General features: G+C 35.7%; 1 protein-coding gene across 1 annotated transcript; it reads left to right on the plus strand.

Moving 5' to 3' along the window:
* Window positions 1-119: 119 nt before the first annotated feature.
* Clic (chloride intracellular channel protein 5) lies at window positions 120-20,739 on the plus strand. The gene is made up of 4 exons (XM_031976777.2): window positions 120-356; window positions 18,167-18,472; window positions 18,872-19,198; window positions 19,302-20,739. Exons 1-4 carry the CDS (start codon window positions 288-290, stop codon window positions 19,380-19,382), a joined length of 783 nt encoding a protein of 260 aa, XP_031832637.1. The 5' UTR covers window positions 120-287; the 3' UTR covers window positions 19,383-20,739.
* Window positions 20,740-21,174: the final 435 nt, after the last annotated feature.

Genomic DNA, 21,174 nt, shown 5'->3' on the forward strand with positions numbered 1-21,174 from the left:
TTTCCAGTCACCAGCGTTTCAATATTCCCGGGCTCCGGGACGCTCTCTACCATACCGATCGCGAGCGGTCGGCGAGCTGTCGTTTCCCTCACAGGTGGGCGCCATTGTCGTAAACGTGGCGCGGCACGCGCTGCGTCAGTATTCCGCGAGCTTCCATCGCGTTCTGTCGGAGTTCAGCTTGGAGGAAGGAAAAACGGTGTCGGCTGTGAACCGCTGCGGAGAACTGGGGAAAAGGAGTGCGCGTCTCGCTTGCACGAATACCGTCCTAGCTACTCGAGGACCCGAGGATGGCGGACGACAGCCACGAGAACGGCACCAGCAACGGCGACGTGCCCGAGATCGAGCTGATCATCAAGGTGAGCCTGACACGCGTGGAGACCGAAGACGAGGAAGGAGAAAGAGATAGGGGGAAAAAAACGGCTGTCCGTTCCGTGCACGATATGGGCGTGGAACTGGTCTGGTTTCTTCCTGTACTCTCTTCCTCCTCTCTCGCGGCTTCTCTCCTTCGTTTCGGTGATCACGAGCGCCGCGCCGAAACAGCTAGAGGGACCCCGGTGACAAAGAGACCCTAGCCCTCCGTCCTAACACGGTGAATCCGGCTAACTCCCATAAAACAGAAGCTGTTTATTCCTCCAGCTCGAGGCGTCCCGTTTATCCCTTGTTTTCTTCCGCCGGTTTCCATCGATCATTCGATCGATCCCGAAATCTACTGACAAACGCAGATAAACCGTCGGACATGGTCGGCAGGTTCGCGGCGTCCGGGAACTTTAATATCGTATCCGTCGATGACTAATTGCAACCGCGATACGTTCAAACCGCTTTTTTTTAGTAGGAAGAATTATTGTACTCGGGGAGCGCATTGAGTGTATTATCGGTAATTCTTCGGGTATAGTGTTTTGGTATTTCTCTGAGGTTCCATAGTTTTATTAGGGACCACTGCTGTAGGAATATGTTTCGCGGGTGGCAACGTCGGAGGCAACCATGATTTGTTTTGTATGGAATTTATTTGTCTGGCAGATGATATTAAATTATGATCGGATCGGTAGCGTTCAAGGTCATCTAGTGTCAATAGAGATCACACATAACAGGAAACTATGAGACATCGTGGAAGAGGCATGAAGGAAATCTGGTGATGTTGCCTCGGACACTGTGTATGTTTACTACGTCATCGGTGTTCTTGTCTTAGGAGACGGAAAACCCTTGACTCCTATATCTCTCCCGTGATACCTATCCACGGTAATGCCTCGTTCCTTTTTCGGCTGAGAGACTGTCACCGGTTGATTCATAGTCCACCGCTTGCCTTGGCGGCCGTGTCCATCTTTCCCGCGTAATTTCGACGGAAAACACGAATCAGCCGTCGGACGATCGCGTCGCGTTCGAAACAGTGTATATTAATTTAATCATATTGGAGCTGTGCGCGCGTAGCATACCGCTGGACTAGGAAACACGGTTAACACGTTGCGCACTGGCTACGAGAAATCTCGTTTTTATATAAAGAAAGTTAGCTGTGCGATTTTGCTAATTATTATAGTACTTAGAAAAGTAGGAAATTTGATTCAAATTGATTATCTATTTAAAATACATTACATAACAATATATTTGAGTTTTTCTATGTATAGTGATATAAGTTGACCTCGGTGAAAATTGCCATCCGAACAATTCAGTTTTTTGAAAACTAACCAGTACGCAATGTAACACGTTGCGTACTGGCTTTGAGAAATCTCGTTTTTATATAAAGACAGTTAACTGTGCAATTTTGCTAATTATTATGGTACTTAGAAAAATATGAAATTTGATTCAAATTGATTATCTATTTAACTGTTTGAACTCTGTAGGCTCCAATATTGCACCAGGAATAGTATTAGATATTTTAATGAATCTTAAAGAAACTACACTATAATTATTAGATTTCTCACACATCCAAATTTTGTACTAAGGAAAATAAAAGATCTAAAAAATGTTATAGCGTTTTTTGTTTTCACTAGGGATACTATAAAAATTAGTTGCAGTTGCTGATAGATTACAAAACCCTCTGGAGTGCTAAGGGTTAAAATACATTACATAACAATATGATGTCTGAGTTTTTGTATGTATAGCAATATAAGTTGATCTCACTGAAAATTTCCGTTCGAATAATTCAGTTTTTTGAAAAGTAGCCGGTACGCAATGTGTTAACATGAACACCGCACGATTTCAAGAGGAAAATACGCAGAATGGAAAAAATATGATATTAAATCATTTGATCGAATTGCATTATTATTCCACATTCATCTAGCTGAATTTCACTATTATGTAGCATTATTTACAATATAGAAATGTTTTTATATAATTGTCATTTCATTGAGTGAATTATAGTACAATAATTCGATTTGGTCGGGGGTCACCGGTGACCCCCATGGCATTCGACGTGTTAATACGTTCCATACCATGGAAATTTCGGTTGTATTTTGCTTATGAATTGATTTTTTTAATAAAATATTAACTTTGGAATGGAGAGGTGACTCTCACCGTCTGATTTCATATAGTGAAACTATAAAATTTGATATTTAATATTTTACTTTATGTAACGCATCAGTTTGAGAAATATTGAAATAAAATAACTTTGTTCCTCAGTGTACGTCTTTATGTCATCAGAAAATGTTTAAATATTTCTAGTGAAAAATTTCTGAGTGCTAAGGGTTAACTTAAATTCAATTTTCTGGTCATTTTTATATATTTTAATATTGTTCTTTTATGTTCTCACTTTGACCATGTGTGCTTTAACACTAGAGCTACCAGGTGGGTCAAAACGACCCGCTTCTAATTTCTTCTTTTTCCAATTATTGAAAAATCAACAGACAATTCTCTAAAAACACTAAAGAAATTGACTTAGCAATGTGCAAGCTGAATTGTAAATCAATAAAAATCTCAACAGATGCACCCTTGGAGTTTATAGAAAAATTTCTAGTTAATTAACTCTTCAGTAGTTTTAATGCTAAAAATATTTTCTTACAGAAATTGGTGTGTACCATATATGGTACACCTAACACTAAACATGTTTCACAAAAATATACAAAATGCAAATAATGTAATATCAATTTATGTAATTATGAATTATGAGTTATGTAATTATGAATTACATTATTAGTGCAGGTTTATGTCGTTAAATGTCACTGCATTAAATCATGCCACTTATAATACAAAAAAGTCTTCAAACAATCATCGTTTAGTCTATTGAATCATAGTAATTCGATTTGGTTGACGTCACCGTTGACCATGGCATACGTATTAACCGTGTTAAATGTGGAATTTAGTTTGAAAAATCTCTCATTGTGCGTGCAATAAAATCAAATAATGAAGTGTATACTCGTTAAACGCAGCTCAAATGAAAAGAAGAATTACATTTTGTCTCAAAAAATAAATAATCCATCATTGAAAAAGTTAGCGCCATTAAAAGTTTTAAGATGACATGTCTACTCGTCAAATACAGTTAACACGTTGAATACCATGGGGGTCACCGGTGACCCCCGACCAAATCGAATTATTGTACTATAATTCACTCAATGAAATGACAATTATATGAAAACATTTCTATATTGTAAATAATGCTACATAACAGTGAAATTCAGCTAGATGAACCTGCAATAATAACAATGCAATTCAATCAAATGATTTAATATCATATTTTTCCCATTTTAAGTATTTTGTACCATGAAATCGTGCGGCGTTCAAGGTGTTAATTAGTTAACCCCTTGCCCTACAACAAGGGAGACTCGCGATGAAGATTTTCAACATGATTCAACAAATATATATATTACTTAGTTCATTGGAATTCAAAGTAAATATTATTTTTCTGTAATCAACTATGATACGTAAAAGGAAACATAGGCATAACATTATATGCTTAGGATTTTTCTCTTTTTCCAACAAATTATTAATGACAAAGCCGTATCGATCAGAGTTGAGAAAGAAGTCATAGTCCAAGGGGTTAAGGGTTCTATATACGTAGTGAAAATTCCAGAGAATTCATTTTTCGACAAGTTGGCCCTGTGATCCAACATGGCGGTCGTATTCGTAGTTACGGTGACAATGAATTTTAAGGTTTCGCTGGAGCCAGGCCGTCGGGATCGTTACCGTGAAATTGATTATCCATCGAAGACGATTCGCCATTAGACACCGCGTCGCGCGTGTCGCATGAAATCGTCGATATCAACGGGAATGCGTTTTTCCCCTCCTCGCCGGAGATAATCGTCATAGACTCTCCGCGATCGATTCGATCGAGGGTGAACTCGATCCAGCTTCTCGGAACGGTCTTTCACCGTGTGTGCGTTCCTGGGAAACAACTCCTTAAAGGGAAAGAGGTCTTCCACCGATTGTCCAATTACGAGTTCGCCGATTAAACTTTCGCCAATCCAACGATCGAGCTCCACTCGACTCGACTCGACTCGCTTCACCTGTGTCGCTCCTAATCTAGCCCAAGCCGTAGCGAAGCAGTGTCAAACGTTAATCTTATCGCGTCGGCTGTTTGATTGCCGGCGAATCCCGAACGAGTCCCCTAGCGAAGACGGTCTTCGTGCAGGCCTTTGTTATACTCTATTAGCAAGTAAATAAATATCCAGGAGAATCTTCGGTATCGTTGCGTTCTTGAGATCAAAACCAAATTTTGTTGTTTATTTTGCACTCGAAAATTGTTTCGCTATATTCTTCATTTTCTAATGAAATATCAGTGATATGACTAACGTTGATGTGAATAATATAGCAATCAAGGGATAGGACTGTTCTATTTTAATTAGTTAATCATAGATAATTACGTGAAATGAACTTTAATCCTTAGCACTCCAGATGGTTTTGTAATCTATCAGCAACTGCAACTAATTTTTATAGTATCTCTAGTGAAAATGAAAAATGCTATAACATTTTTTAGATCTTTTATTTTCCATAGTACAAAATTTGGATGTGTGAGAAATCTAATAATTATAGGATAGTTTCTTTAAGATTTATTAAAATATCTAATATTATTCCTGGTGCAATATTGGAGCCTACAGAGTTCAAAGGGTTAACATGTTAAATGCCATGGGGGTCACCGGTGACCTTAACCAAATCGAATTACTATAATTCATTTCATTAAACGATGATTATTAGAAAACTTTTCTATATTATAAGTAATACAACTTAATGCAGACATTCAACGATTCAAACCTGTAATAATAACAACGTAATTCAATGGCATAAGTTGATTACATTATTTTCATTTTCTATATTTGTCGCGACAAAATCGTGCGGCAATCAACGTGTTAATGTAGTACAGCAAACTTCGTAACTTTGCTGCATCAAAACAAATGACTGTGAGATTCTCGAGTGTAAAGGATTAAGTCTACTTAAGAAAGATTAAAAAACTATTAAAGAATAAAATGATTCTCTGGAATTGTAGTTATTATAACGGTTAACTTGATTTCTTGGAGAAATGGACTTAAGGCAGTTTCAAAACAAACAACTCAATTCAATAAAATTTAAGGGGGATTTATTTTATTGAATAAAATTTTAATTCCTATTAAAAATACTTAATAAATTTATATAGCCTTAATTTATCTAAATATGTTATAAACTGTCTTTAACACTAGAACTACAAGTGGCTCAAAATGACTCATTTATTCCTTCATAACAATTGAAAGCATATGAATGCTTCATCAAGAAATAAATTAATAAATTCATTATACAAATTACACAATTCAACCGACATCTTAATCAACGAAATTCTATGATATGAAAAAAATGTTTAAAAATCAGTTCAACTGTTCTGTAGTTCCAGTGTTAACAGGAATACAAAGATCATTTTTTCTTTAACTTCAATCACGTAATGGTTCTTCAGAGATATTATTGTTCGACGTGATATATCATCATTTTCGGATAAGGGGTCGATAACAGTGTCTGAATTCCGACAGGTTTCTCTGTTGAATTGCGTGTCGTATGAGATATAGGAGGAAAGAAAAATTTGATACAGCAGTAACGTGGATCGTGTCAAACGGAATCCTGTGGGAAGCGTGAAATGCCCGGTGAAGTTTCATTACACGAGGAGATTTAATGGTAACTGGCCGACCTTGCACTCGGAAGGCGATCATGCGAGGTCTTCGTAAGTGTGTCAAACGGGATGAAACGACGGGGGAGCTCGCCGAAGTCCTCGAGATTCTACCGTTAAACGATGAACTCCTTTACCTTCCGCTTTCCTCGCTCTTCTGGCTTTCTTTCCCCCTTCGCTGCGTAAACACACTTCTTTTCCCTCCTCCGCGTCTTCGTCACGATTCTCTTGACACTTCCAATTGGGGTTACTTCATGTCTGCTCTCTTCCTTATCGGTCGTTGGCTTCGGACGAATCGGAACTTCGGCTTCGCGCCATTTTCTTTTAGATTGTTAACGCGTTGCGTACTGGCAACGAGAAGAGTCGTTTTTATACAAAGACGCTTAGCTATGCAATTCTGCTAATTACTATAGTATTTAGGGAAATATGAAATTTAATTCGAATTGATTATCTATTTAAAATATATTACACAACAATATGATATTTGAGTTTTTCTATGTGACATAAGTTCACCTCAGTGAAAATTGCCATACGCACAATTCAGTTTTCTGAAAAGTAGCACATTGTTAACGCATTGCGTACTGGCAACGAAAAATTTCGTTTTTATATAAAGACACTTAGCTATGTAATTCTGCTAATTACCACAGTATTGAAAAAATATAAAATTTAATTCAAATTGATTATCTATTTAACAGTAGATTTACCGAACCTGTCAATTTGACGGATATTGAATTATTAAATACTTCAATTATATTTCCTTCGGTTCAGTGAATCTAAAGAAAATATTAGAAACATGAAACTGCAACTAGTTGTTGAGTTCCTAAATATAATGTTGTAGCTTATAATTTGAAATAACAATATCGGGACACACTGTTAATTCGGAGAATTAATAACAAGAAAATTCAAGAGTAAAACGAGAACGTTTATTTCCGTGAGGATAAATAATTAATAAATCCGAACAAAATATTAGAAAAATGAAACTGAAACGAGTTTATAATTCCTAATAAGAATGTGTATAGGTTTAATTTCATTTTTAACACGGACACAAATATGTGACGCTGGTAGTGAATGTGTTAAAAAACGTTTTACGTTAATTATTAACCCTTTGCACTCGGAAGTAACTCGCTAGAAATATTTAATATTTTCTAATTAGACAAAGACGGTGTTTTTTTAAACGAACTCCAAGAGAAGTCACAAGTAAACGCTTTACATTAATTATTAACCCTTTGCACTCGGAAGTATTTTTTTAAATGAGACAAAAGTTTTTGTTCCAATATTTCTCACACCGATGCATTATACACAGTTCTGTATTAATATTAGAACTACCAGAGAGGTCAAATGACACATTCCTGATTCCTTCTTACAATTATTAAAAATAACTGTAGAAATTGATTTAGCGATAGCAAAACTGACTTGTAAATCAATAGAAATTTTAATAGTACCACTGACGGAGTTTCTATAGAAAAATTTCGAAAAGTCAATTCAACTTTTTGGTAGTTTTAGTGTTAAATATCAAATTTTATAGTTTCATTGCATCATATCAACTATTGACTGAGAGTCACCTTTGCAAAGGATTAAGACTAAAAGAAGCATTACAAAATATTGTAAACATTATTATGCTCTGTATACATTATTTAAATACTGAAAAAATGAGATCAAAAACTATTTCAAAACGCATATAAAAAACTGTTGAAAAATTCATGTGCCCTCTAACGACTGCTTTTACAAACACGTAGGACAGCAATGCTTAAAAGGTCATTGATTTTACAAAAATAATCATTCGCTCCATCGATTTGTAGAAAAATCCAGCAGCGATTATTTCTCGTTCGAAAACGTGAACAGGAAAAGTATCGTGTTACCTGGTGCGGTTACAAAAAATCGATCGTATGTTGCGGCTTAATCTTCTTTAAGGTCATTACACAAGCGTCACCGGTTTGAGGTGGACTGATGGTCGTGAATCTTCGAGCAGGGTCACGGAATAATTTTCTTGTAGGTTATGTAGAAAAAGATCTCTAACGGAGTTTGCAATTAAATCGATGTTTTTTTTGTAAGTTAGCTTCTGTTACGAAGCAAAACAAGACGAAAATATCAACCTCGGTAATTAACAATTCCGTTTGTCATGATTATTATCCAGGTGTTATTAACCAGTTAAGCGTGGAATTTAGTTTGAAAAATCTCTCATTGTGCGCGCAATGAAATCAAATAATGTATACTCGTTAAATGCAAGCCAAATGCAGTTAAAATATATCTTAACGAAAAACTAAAGCGAAACGAAGAATTACATGTTTTCCTTAAAAAATAAATAATCCATGGTTGAAAAAGTTAGCACCATTAAGAGTTTTAAGATGACGTGTATACTCGTCAAATACAGTTAACACGTTGAATGCCATGGGAGTCACCGGTGACCCCCGACCAAATCGAATTATTGTACTCTAATTCACTCAATGAAACGACAATTATATATATGATGAAAACATTTATTATAGATATTATGAAAACATTTCTGCATTGTAAATAATGCTACATAATAGTGAAATTCAGCTAGATGAACCTGCAATAATAACAATGCAATTCAATCAAATGATTTAATATTATATTTTTTCCATTTTAAGTATTTTATACCACCAAATATGATATATATATATACATCACTGAGTTCATTCGAATTCAAAGTAAATATTATTCCTCTGTAATCAACTATTATACTTAAAAGGAAATATAGGCATAACATATGCTTACAATTTTTCTCGTTTTCCAATAAATTATTAATGACAAAGTAGCCGTATCGATCAGAGTTGAAAAAGAAATCATAGGGCAAGGGGTTAAGAGTTTTAACCCTTTGAACTCTGTAGGCTCCAATATTGCAGCAGTTGTAATATTAAATATTTCAATGAATCTTAAAGAAAGTACCCTAAAATCATTAGATTTTCATACATCCAAATTTTGTACTAAGAAGGAAAATAAAAGATCTAAAAAATGTTATAGCATTTTCCATTTTCACTAGAGATACTATAAAAATTAGTTGCAGTTGCTGATAGATTACAAAACCATCTGGAATCTTAAGAATTAAGATGACGTATATACTCGTCCAACACACATGTGGTATACGTTAATTTTTGTAACAAAATATTTTCAATGGATAGCGATATACGTTACAAAGCAGTGAAAACATAAAAAAACAATATCAAAATACACAAAAATTACCAAAAACCTGAATATAACTTATTCATTACTTAATTATTAATGAACGCAATAATTATAAGAAAAAATAATACATATTAATTATTATTAATAGTCTTTTAATATTCCAATGAAAATTGTTTCATTAACACTAGAACTACCTAGAACTTGAACCGTTCGAAAATTTCTTGATAAAAGCAATGATCATAAGTTTATTAATATTTCAGTTTGGGTACTCCTAAATCAGCTTCCTTAATCATTCCTTAAAGAACTGTGTGTACTTTATAGTAAAATGATAATTATTAATATTAATTTATTATATAACTTATTCTATTGAAAAAATCAATACAGTTCATAAGCAAAATATAACCGAAGTTCCCGTGGCACGGAACGTGTTAACTAGTTAAAAGTATAAGGCGTTTATTTTTGAATGAATTGACGTCTAACAAACAATGCAGGTCCCAGAGAACGAGTACACACAAGAAAGAGGAAAAATGATGGCTCGTGTGCTCGATGTGCAGAGGACATCTGCATTACGAAACTGTGTTCATTAGTGCACGTACCCCACCGATAGATGGTGAATTGTTTGCGTGATCGCATATTTACTTATTTACCGTGCATGGCTGTGCGATACACGGTCACCGATCTGATGACGTATTACTGTTACGCCTGCCGTCTCTCCTCTCTCCTTTTATTAGATTTCCCGTTAGGCCTGCATGTAAATCATTAATTTGCATTGCGTATCACATACGATCAATTCAATATTTCAGTAACCGCCGAAGAAAAGGAACGGACATAATTGATTCTTTCCTGAAATTATAGGTTATGTTCGTGAGCGCACCTTACATCGCTGTTACATATAGATTCCAAACTTCTTGTTGTCCTACATTATTAGCTTTTATAATTACTACGTTTCACGTCGCTGGTATATCTTCTGAGTATTAACGCTTTTTCCTGTATAGATCTAGGATGTCTAGACTTCTAGAGAATATAAATGTTTGTTGATAGAAGAGACTCTAGTTACGTATGGAACAGCTGAATAATTATTGTTATTGAATTGAGTGTAACTTCTGCACGAATTCATTATGTCACAGGAAAAAATCAAATTTGAAATGTTTCTTAATAGTAGAATTACCAGATGGGTCAAAATGACCCATTTTGGGTCTCTTCGCAATTATGGCACAGACGATTTTTTCAGAAATTATTCAAGAAATTGGTTTAGATAAATATAAACTAGAATATAAGGGAATTGAAAACTAAATGTATTTTTATAAGTTTTGTAAGGAAATGCAGGACAATCAATTTTACTGGTCGGTGGTTCTAGTGTTAGTTATTAAAAGATCTTTCAATATTCCATTAATATTAAAGTTAGTCATTAAAAGATCTTTTAATGTTCCATTAATATTAAAGTTAATCATTAAAAGATCTTTTAATATTCTATTAATATTAAAGTTAATCATTAAAAGATTTTTTAATATTCCAATTCAAATTGTTTCATTAACACTGGAACTACCCAGAACTTGAACCGTTTGAAAATTTCTTTATAAAAGCAATAAGCGTAAGTTTATTAATATTTTAGTTTAGGTATTCCTAAATCAAATCATCATGATTAAAGTTAGTCATTGAAAAATCTTTTAATATTCCAATTCAAATTCTTTCATTAACACTGGAACTACCCAGAACTTAAACCGTTTGAAAATTTCTTAATAAAAGCAATAAGCGCGATTAATAAACTTATTAATATTTCAGTTTAGTTATTCCTAAATCAGCTTCCTTAATCATTCCTTAAAGAACTGTCTGCACTTTACAGTAATTGTAAAAAAAGAAATTCTGAATTGGTCATTTTGACCCAGTTGGTAGTTCTAGTGTTGATGTCCAATGGAATAGCTTTGAAAATCATTTTAAAACAAGAATTCGACGTGTACATGCACCGGCGCGCGGAGAAACGCTTATTTCAGAAGAAATCAGGAATTTGCTTCGGTCAACTATCAAGTGGAGTCTCATATCCCATGAGTGCACAATTTGAAGAGCTTGTTAGGCTGGAAATGGCGCCGTGCGAGCTGTCCCGGCGTCGTTTCTAAAATGAATATCGTGTATAATCGAATAACATAAATATTTGATGAACGTATCTACTGATTAACTAACTATCTATCTAATTAATTCATTTCTCACTTGCCGATAAACTGAAGCTACAAAAACAAGATACAGCGGAATAATCTAAAACTAGAAAAGCTAAATTGCACATGTACTTAGATACCGCTTATCAGCATTTAATACTGGAACTACCGAGTAGTCGGATCGATTAGTTTCATTTCTTTCCAATAGAACCTATAAGAATGCAACCATTGATATTTTAATTAACGTATATTAATTCTCATGTTACTGGATAAATTCATTTAACACGTTGAATACCGCGCGATGTACAGCAAAATCTACAAAATGGAAGAAATATGATATTAAATAATTCGATTGAATTGCATTATTATCGCATCATCCAGCTGAATGTCACCGTAGGTACCATTATGTATAATATAGAAATGTTCGAATAATCGTTTTATTGAATGAATTATAGTAATTCAGTTTGGTTGGGGATCACCGGTGACCGTTCAATTTGTTCAACCTGGTTAAAAAGTGCCATCGCGCTTTCGTTTCAGTTTAGAAACTGAATGTCACTTCGCTATTTTTATATGAAAAGATTGTAAATATAATATCTTTCCATTTGTTTATTTATAAGTAGGTAATAACAAAAATAAGAATATATAATTAAAAGGAAGACAAATGAATAAAGTTAATTTGATTCTGCGATCCGATAAAATGGTACTTCAGAGTTTTTCGAAACAAGTAACTGCATCTTTCCAATAATTAGGACAAGATGACAGAAATAACAAAAGCAGGTAATAACAAAAGTAAAAATAAATAATTAGAAGGAAGGCAAATAAAGTTAATTTGATTCTGCGATCCGATAGAATGGCACTTAAGAGGTTTTCGAAGCAAGTAACTGCATCTTTCCAATAATTGGGAACAGAAGAAGACAGAAATAACAAAAGTAAAAATAAATAATTAGAAAACAAATGAATAAAGTTAATTTGATTCTGCGATCCAATAAAATGGCACTTAACACCAGAACTACCGTACCAGTCATTTTGACTGGTTTCAGTTTTTCTGTTTCGCAATTATCGATATCTTCAAAGCATTGAATATTCGAAATGATTTTGAAAATAAATAGTTTCATTTGAATACTATAATGAATGTCCGAATAAACCGAAAATCTATTACTACAATATTCATAGAGATTACATTTCAATCGTATCAAATGCTCGGTAGTTCTAGTGTTAAGAGTTTTTCGAAACAAGTAACTGCATTTTTCCAATAATTGGGAAAAGAAGACGCCAAAAACGACCGATTTCAAACCGTTCGGTGGTGTTCTAGTGTTAATAGATCACGACAAAGACCGTGAACGTCGATCGTAATCGAATCGGCGAACTTTCGCAAGAGAGAAAGGACGTGAGGAGATTCGCGGGTAGAAGGCACCGCGACTCGCTCGAAGATGAAAGACGTTCCAGCGTCTTCGTGACATTTGATCCACCGTCGACGGCTTTCCTCGCCACTGATATTTGATGACACGGATACCTTTGCCGGTTTCCGTCGTTGATCGGAGTCAGCGAGATCGATTCAAGCTCCGTTAGATCGTTTGGCGCGGGTCGAGCCGTTCGTTTGCCAAACTGGTTAATTCCGCGAAATAATAGCCAGGGAAATTTACTGAAACCGCACGTGTGAAAAGTCATTTACCCATTAATGCAATTAACAATCAAAGGACGATAGTTCTTACTGAGAATCTTTTCATTTTCTTTACACACAGAACATTAGCAAATCTTCTAAAAAAGCACACTTTAGAGGTAGAGGTTAATTTGTTTACACAAAAATTATAAAAATTTCAAAAATAGAGACATCTTGAATTTTACGAACATCTTAAATGATTCCCATGTTCAAAACCCGTCTCACCGAGAACTCGAATGGAAAAGAAACGTCTTCGGCGACCGCAGTGTTTATTCCAGCGATGCTAAAATAAAACACGAGGCGATAAATATGATAACGCCGCTTCTCTTTAAATATCTGATACCGCGCGTCTTTACAGCGCTTCACAAGTTGCCCGCCATTTATTACCGCACCGAATTGGAAACAAAGCTCATTTTAATAAGAGATTACCCGATTGATTAATTTTTATCGACTCGCTTTTTCCTGGAACGCGATCGAATCGGTTTACAGATTAAATTATCAGTTCGTTGGACGCGTCGGAAGGTAAAAAGTATAAAAACTGATCGAATGCTATCGCGTTTCATGCATTTATCTTGCCGAAGTACGCTACCGTGCACTGGAAATTTATCAAAGTTGATAAGACTGCAAATGTTTGAGTTAGATGTCGCGATTGATCGCTACCGTCGGCCACCGGTGACCGTCATGGTGATCAACGTGTTAACGAAGTGTAATGTAATTGAGTCAGAGTGTGCTTGCAAATGACAATTTAATTATTAACGCGTTCAGCATCGTGTGACCACTGCTGCGAATATTTTACAGGAGTTTCATGTGCATTAACAGCATCTCTCGTCTTAGAGTACTTAAAACTTGACATGGTGCAGACTGATTTCATAGATTAACCCTTTATGGGCCGAATTTTTGTTCATTATTATAACAAAATCTATGCAGTACAAAATTAATAGATATCCACATATGAATACGAATTAACAATGTATTCAATAGTTTCAATAATTTCATCAAATGAATATATTTTGTAACTTTCAAGTTATAATGACGTTAAACTTTCATGCCTGGGCGTATAAAAGTTTAAGTTAACTGATTACTTAATTTCATTCAACACTTCGAGTGCAAAATGAAATAAATCAACAAGATACCAATATACTGATATGTGACTTTAAAGTTACATGGGCCTACAGAGGGTTAACACTGTAACTATCAAATGGAGCAACCATACACCATAACTGCCATTCCTGATCACTTGTCTCGCAATGATTAAAAGACAAATGCTTTTTTACACTAAAATACAATTCAATTGAAGTCTTAACAAATTCACTATTTTAAAGCTTCTATAAAAAAATATGGAAATGGTAAGTTTAATTGCCCAATAGTCCCGGTATTAATCGTTCAATAGCTATTTAACACTTGAAAGTTCTCCACTAGAAATATTCAACATTTTCCGACGAGACAGGCATTGTTTGAAACTAATTTAACAATAACTCACAGATAAATCAAGCAACAAAGCTATTTTATTTAACACGTTGAACGCCGCATGATATCGAGCAAAGTACACACAATGGAAAAAGTATAATACTAAATCGTTTAATGATATTGCATTATGATTATTACACGTTCATGTAGCTGAATTGCACCGTATTAGGTAGCATTATTTATAATATAGAAATGGTTTCTTTAAGTGAATTATAGTAATTCGATTTGGTTGGTCACCGGTGACCCCCATGGCATTCAACATGTTAAGTGTTCCACATAGCAACACAAAGTTTAACCCTCTGTAAACCTATGTAACTTTGAAGTCACATATCAGTATGTTGGCATCTTGTTGATTTATTTCGTTGTTCACTCAAAGTGGTGAATAGTGGTGAGTAATCAGTTAACTTAAACTTTTATACGCTCAGGCGTGAAAATTCAACGTCGTAATTTGAAAGTTAGAAAATATATTCGTTTGATGAAAGTATTGAAACTATTGAATACATTGTTAATTCGTATTTATATGTGGATATTTATTAATTTTGTACTGCATAGGTTTTGTTATAATCATGGAAAAAAATTCGGCTCATAGAGGGTTAATTTAAAATACTAAATATTCAACTTCATAATGTTCCTCTATCAAAACAAGCGATGACTGAGTCACTTCTCGAGTGCAAACGGTTAACTCAACCTACGTTCACCTGTGTCAAAAATAATTAACCAAGTCCCACCGATAATTAGCCAAGTACGAATGAAATGATCACCGTCCATCACCCAAGCAATTTGTCGCCAAGAATAGCATCTATTCGCAATAAATCACCGACGTTGCTGCGCATTTTCCAAAAAATCACACGGAACTGACCAAGCGCAAAATCGTTCTGGCCTTGGCCAAAAAGTCGCAGGTTCTTTGGCACCGGTGGACCATCGAGTGTTGCACGAGTTGCTGCTCCTGCTCTTAAAACTCAGAGGTCGGCGGCTTACGTCACCGGGGAAAAAATACTCATGCCGTGTGAACGGTGCTTCTGCCTCCATTCCGCGTCCGCCCCCTTCCGCCCCGCGGGAAGTCCCGATACGTCGAGAGATTTTGGAGCCGGAGACCACCCCGCCCGAGGAGATTGTCGAAATCGAGTGAAAATAGAAGCGTCGGCTCTTGATGGAGAAGCTGGCGCGTTGCCGGGCTTCAATTTACCTCGAATCGCGGCGATGCGCGATCCTCTTGGTCCTAAGTCCTCGGCTTCTTGGCGAGTTGTCTGTTTTCCAGAAAATCGTGCTCCTTTGGAATTTTAGAACTGGAGGAGTCATGGATCCTTTGGGATCAGGACTGTTTCGATGATTCAATATTAAGTCTTTTCATATTTGGAAGCTTAATATTTCAAATTAAACTTCGCATCGCTGCGTGAGATATTTAAATTAAGCGACGAAGGTGTGAATTATCCTTAAATTAGTTTCAAAATGTCGCCTGTATCTCGTCAGAAGATGTTGAATATTTCCATTGCAAACTTTCGAGTAAAGGGTTAACAGTTTAAAGGTCTCAATTTACCAAATAAGGAAACTGAAGGTTGACGAGTGTAGTTCCAGTGTTAACACTAGGTTTACGGAACGTGTCAAATTGACGCATATTGGATTTTAGAAATATTATTTTGTAAATGTTTACGCCGATTTCGATTGATGCGATCACACTGACATGTACCCCAATTACCTGCTATCAAATCTGATGATATCAAAAATGATTTAGTTACTCGAGCAAGAGAAGCACGTTGTTTCCTTTTATTCTGTTAACACTTAGCCAACCAAATGGAGATCTCCCACTTTTCACTTAGCAACGTATTGCCTTTTACTCTGTTTATCTTTTCTTTTGTTGTTTAGTAAGTCTTGAAGTCGGATTATTTGCAGTCTATCAAATGCGGTTCTTGTTTTTACAAAACACAATTTCTAACCGATTTGATTGAACGAGTTCAATTGAAAATAATGGAGGAGGTTGTAGTTATAGTTCTTTTTAGGCGGTCGCCTAAGTGTTAACACTAGAACTACCGCATCAGTCAACATGATTGGTTTCGATTTTTTTGTTTAGCAATTAGTGGTATCTTCGAAGCATTGAATATTCGAAATGATTTTGAAAATAGTTTCATTTGAGTACTATAATGAATGTCTGAAGAAATTGAAAATAATCTATTGTGACAGTTTTTATAGGAATTGCATATTAATCGTGTTAAATGCTCGGTAGTTCTAGTGTTAATTAACCGTTTGAGTGTTGAGGAACGCTATAGTACTCTTGTCTTGCGGCAAAATTGAGAGCGCGGAGGCGCTTCTGTTTATCAGTGTCAATTAGTATTTTCTTACTATGTTTTTCAAGAAATAAATCAAAGTAAATTCATTTGAATAAATTTTGTTTTTTGATATTTTTTCGTAATAATACAATATTTGTGATCTCATTAGATAAGTACTCTTATTAATTTTTCTGCATACACACCCGATCACTTCCGCATTTTTGGTAAATATCCACAAAAGTTGTTTAGCATCCAATTGATATAGAATTCAATTTGATCTGCTGATAGAAAATTGAATATTGAGATTTGAAACGTTATTAACGTTGCACTGACAAATAGGAAACTATTCTGCTCGTAGAATCTTTGTTATTTTATGAGTTGTGGAATGAGAAACTTGAAATGCGTCGTTTCAGCTCTAGAAGTTTTGACGTTGGAAAACTTTCGAAGCTAGTTTGAAGAAGAAATTCTGTATAGAGATTGGGGAGCTCGAGCGTTGGTCGGATTTATATTTCCATGTAGCAGTCATAAACAACCGAGGAACGATTTAAAACGGAGCCATTAGATTCGAAGGAATTAAAGCTCGTAATCTTCGGTAGTGAACTCGATGCGGTTCACGGCAACTTTTCTCTCCTCGAGAGAGAAAGAAAGAAAGCGGGGTGCGCCACCGAGGGAATAAATAAACCGTGACACCGGGAAAATGAGAGCGGATCGAGTACGCTGGATACTCTCAATTTGCTCGATCAACTGGAGAAAACGGTTCCATGCTTGCCCATTCGTAGCGTGTTGAGCCGCTTCAACGTCGGCGGAATGATTGCGCGAGAATCGTTGAGACTATGAATTCAAGGCTCTGTTTAGAATAATGGTACCGATATGGTTTCCCTGTCGTTGATAATATTTTGTAGAATCGAACAGTTGCTTTGAGGATAAATCCTTTCGATAATGTTTCAATGGTTTTCTATCAAAATTAACCCTCTGCACTCGAGAAACGCCTTTCAATTGCCATTTGACCCATGAAAATGATAAAATTTATAATTCAATATTAAATTTTTATATAACGCATCAACGTATGGAACATCGAAATAAAATAGTTGTTACTTAATTTATGGAAGGTATTTCTTTATGTAAAACATATTGATATTTCATCAGAAAATGAGTATTTGTTGAGAAAAATATTCTCGAGTGCAAAGGGTTAATACTAAACTTTGCGTGACGCATAATTACGTGAAAGATCGAAGTAAAATACTTTTGTCCCTTAATTTGTCGGTTAAATTATTTACATTAGTCGCAACAAGCGTAGTTTATATTTTATCAAAGAGTTTCCGATCAAATTATTATTTTCAATAAAATTTAAATTATTCAAGGTTTTCAATCGAAATCATTTCACAATGTTTCGACGGTGAATTAACGTTTATGATGTTTGCAGGCGTCGACCATTGATGGCCGCCGGAAGGGCGCCTGCCTCTTCTGCCAGGAGTACTTCATGGACCTGTACCTTCTTGCTGAATTGAAGACGATTTCACTGAAGGTGACCACGGTGGACATGCAGAAACCACCGCCGGATTTCCGTACAAATTTCCAAGCGACGCCGCCGCCGATTCTGATCGACAACGGTGACGCCATTTTGGAGAACGAGAAGATCGAACGGCACATCATGAAGAACATTCCCGGTGGTCACAACCTCTTCGTCCAGGACAAAGAAGTGGCCACCCTCGTCGAAAATTTGTTCAGTGTACGTATGAACATTTCGTTAATCAGTTAACTGTGACTGACGAGTATACTCGTCATGGGAAAAGTTAACATTTATAAATTTCAAGATGTTTAACGTATTTGGAGACTGAGACGAATAAAGAAGTATAAATGTGGAAAAAAGGCACTAGAACTACCGAGCAGTCAAATTGTCCTGAAATTTCTCTGCACTAGATAGTGCAAGTATTGAGACTTCGATCGATTTGCAATATAGTTTGCGTATTGCTAAATCAATTTCTCTAGTGATTTAGAGAAGCATTCGTTAGCTTTTGAATAATTAGATACAAAGGAATCATTAATAGGTCATTTTGACCCATCCGGTAGTTCTAGTGTTAAGGAATTGGAATAGAATTGTCTAACTACAGGAATGTTCATGTTGCAGAAATTGAAGTTGCTACTGCTGAACGCGAAGGACAAGGACAAAGATCCAAAATCGTCGTCGCTGATGGCACACCTGCGCAAAATCGACGAGCATCTCGGCCGCAAAGGGACGCGTTTCCTCACCGGCGACACGATGTGCTGTTTCGATTGCGAATTGATGCCGCGGCTGCAACACATCAGGGTCGCCGGCAAGTACTTCGCCGACTTCGAGATCCCGGAGACACTGGTGCATCTGTGGCGGTATATGCATCACATGTACAGGCTGGACGCGTTCTTGCAAAGCTGCCCGGCTGACCAAGACATTATTAACCATTACAAGCTGCAGCAGGTAACGACCACTCGAAGAAACGAAGGCCAAATTATTGAGCATCAAATTTCACGTCTGTAACTAACACGAACAACTTGTTAATTATTCGTTATTATCGTTACAGAGTATGAAGATGAAGAAACACGAGGAGTTGGAGACTCCAACCTTCACGACCAGTATCCCAATCGAGGTCAACGACGACTAGGCTGGACCTGTGCCGTCGGGCCTACGATCTCGTCACATTGATTCAGAAAAAGATCATCATCGTCGGTATCGGTGTGGACACGGACGGTGCATACGCGACGGCGCAGTAAACAGTTTTTTACAATTGTTCCCTAAATGGACGCCTTCTGTATAGGAAGGATCGAATTAATTTATAAAAAAGAAAAAAGAAGAAACAAAACGTATTCGGAGCTTGCACGCTCCAAATCGAAAATTTCCATCGTCTCGATTTCCTTGATCGCGTCGACGTCACCTACACCGATTTACATAACACTTTTGCTACGTATCCACGATGAACAACCATCCGTCGACGCTATTTTATGGCCTAAATTGAATGCAGACTAAGTAGCTTTTTTACCGCAAGAGACAGGAAACATATACATAATATGAGAAATCTATTAAGGCTTTCAAAGACGATCAGTACGCGTGTCCAGAGAACCACATGATTTTTTCCTTTCCTTTTTTTTTCTTGTTCGTCCTTATTTTCTTTTTCTTTCTTTACCTCTATGTAGCTACGTACGACGAATCGTACGTAGTGTTGACTTGAGTAGCGTTATTATTAGAGAATGGCATTTTAATCTTTTACATTGTACTTTAGATCGAGATTTCGTGTATTTTTTTAAAAGTTTAGGCGGTTTCTCTCCTCCGTCTTTCAATGGTTAGCAATCAAATGAAGAATACAAAAGAGACGTATGCATTCGAATAGTGATTATCCGTTGAATATATCAATATATTCTTCGTTCGTTTCCTCGCCTCTCCTTGCAAACTTGTATTGTATTTATCATCCATTTAAATATTAATGAATAAAACGACGTGGCAGTGTTCGTTCTTTGAAAGATATATCCTTGTATCAACTCCCAGAATTACTCTAAATAGTCTGGATAGGAAGGGATATTCTAGTCTGATGTATTTTGTGTAGGATACAAAGTTCAAAAATAGTTTCGATTCTTTCTTTTTCTTTCTTTTTTTTTTAATATCATGGTGCATACGTTTCTTAGAAGTTCTGTATCACAATACAAAGGTCTAAGTTAAATTTATTTTCATAATTTGGTTCGAAACCAGTATCTCCATGAATGATTTCTCGAGTGGAAAGAATTTTACGAACATTATACTTGGCTAATCACAGACCTCTTTGTACATGTTGATTTAAAAGAGGTGGAAGAATCATCGTCCCGAAAAAAAATAGTGCTTCTATTAACACAGTCCAACGATTTAACAAACTCGGTATTTTCGTATTAGCAATTATATTATTATAATTATATTATAAATGATTATTATTGCTATTATTGTATTACTTTGGTTTATACTCGTAGAAATGAATATACCAGTGTTTACAATAATTGGGAGGATTGTTGTCGTATTTAGTTTTCGTTACAAGGTATTATAATGTCCATATTATCAAGTTCTGTATAATTGAAATTATACAAAACAGGTAGTCACTCTCTCATCATTCGCGTAAATCATGATATATAATACCTTCTAACAGTATAACATACTTATAGAAATATTAGTACAACGTTACTAAATAATATTTTCATGTGAGTCTATAGGCACATGTATTGTACGTGTATACCAATATATTGAAATAATTCTTTTTAACCATGCAGAACGCATATTACAGAAAAAAACAAGCACACCATCAGGTATTTCAATTTCTCGTTTATTTTCAATGATCATTCATACTTCACAGCCCGTGCAAATCGAACGATATTACAAGTAGGATCTGACGGTAATGAAAAAGAATGCCTATCCCGACGACATCGCTGTCCATTCGT

Source organism: Nomia melanderi, chromosome 14 (assembly GCF_051020985.1).
Source record: "Nomia melanderi isolate GNS246 chromosome 14, iyNomMela1, whole genome shotgun sequence".
Classification (NCBI taxonomy): Eukaryota; Metazoa; Arthropoda; class Insecta; order Hymenoptera; family Halictidae; genus Nomia; species Nomia melanderi.

Bases quoted from the DNA above. Each gene is read 5' to 3' on its own strand.
- Clic (XM_031976777.2), top strand. From the start codon at position 288: ATGGCGGACGACAGCCACGAGAACGGCACCAGCAACGGCGACGTGCCC. The intron at 357-18,166 runs GTGAGCCTGACA...TGATGTTTGCAG, and splicing joins AGATCGAGCTGATCATCAAG to GCGTCGACCATTGATGGCCG. The intron at 18,473-18,871 runs GTACGTATGAAC...TTCATGTTGCAG, and splicing joins TCGTCGAAAATTTGTTCAGT to AAATTGAAGTTGCTACTGCT.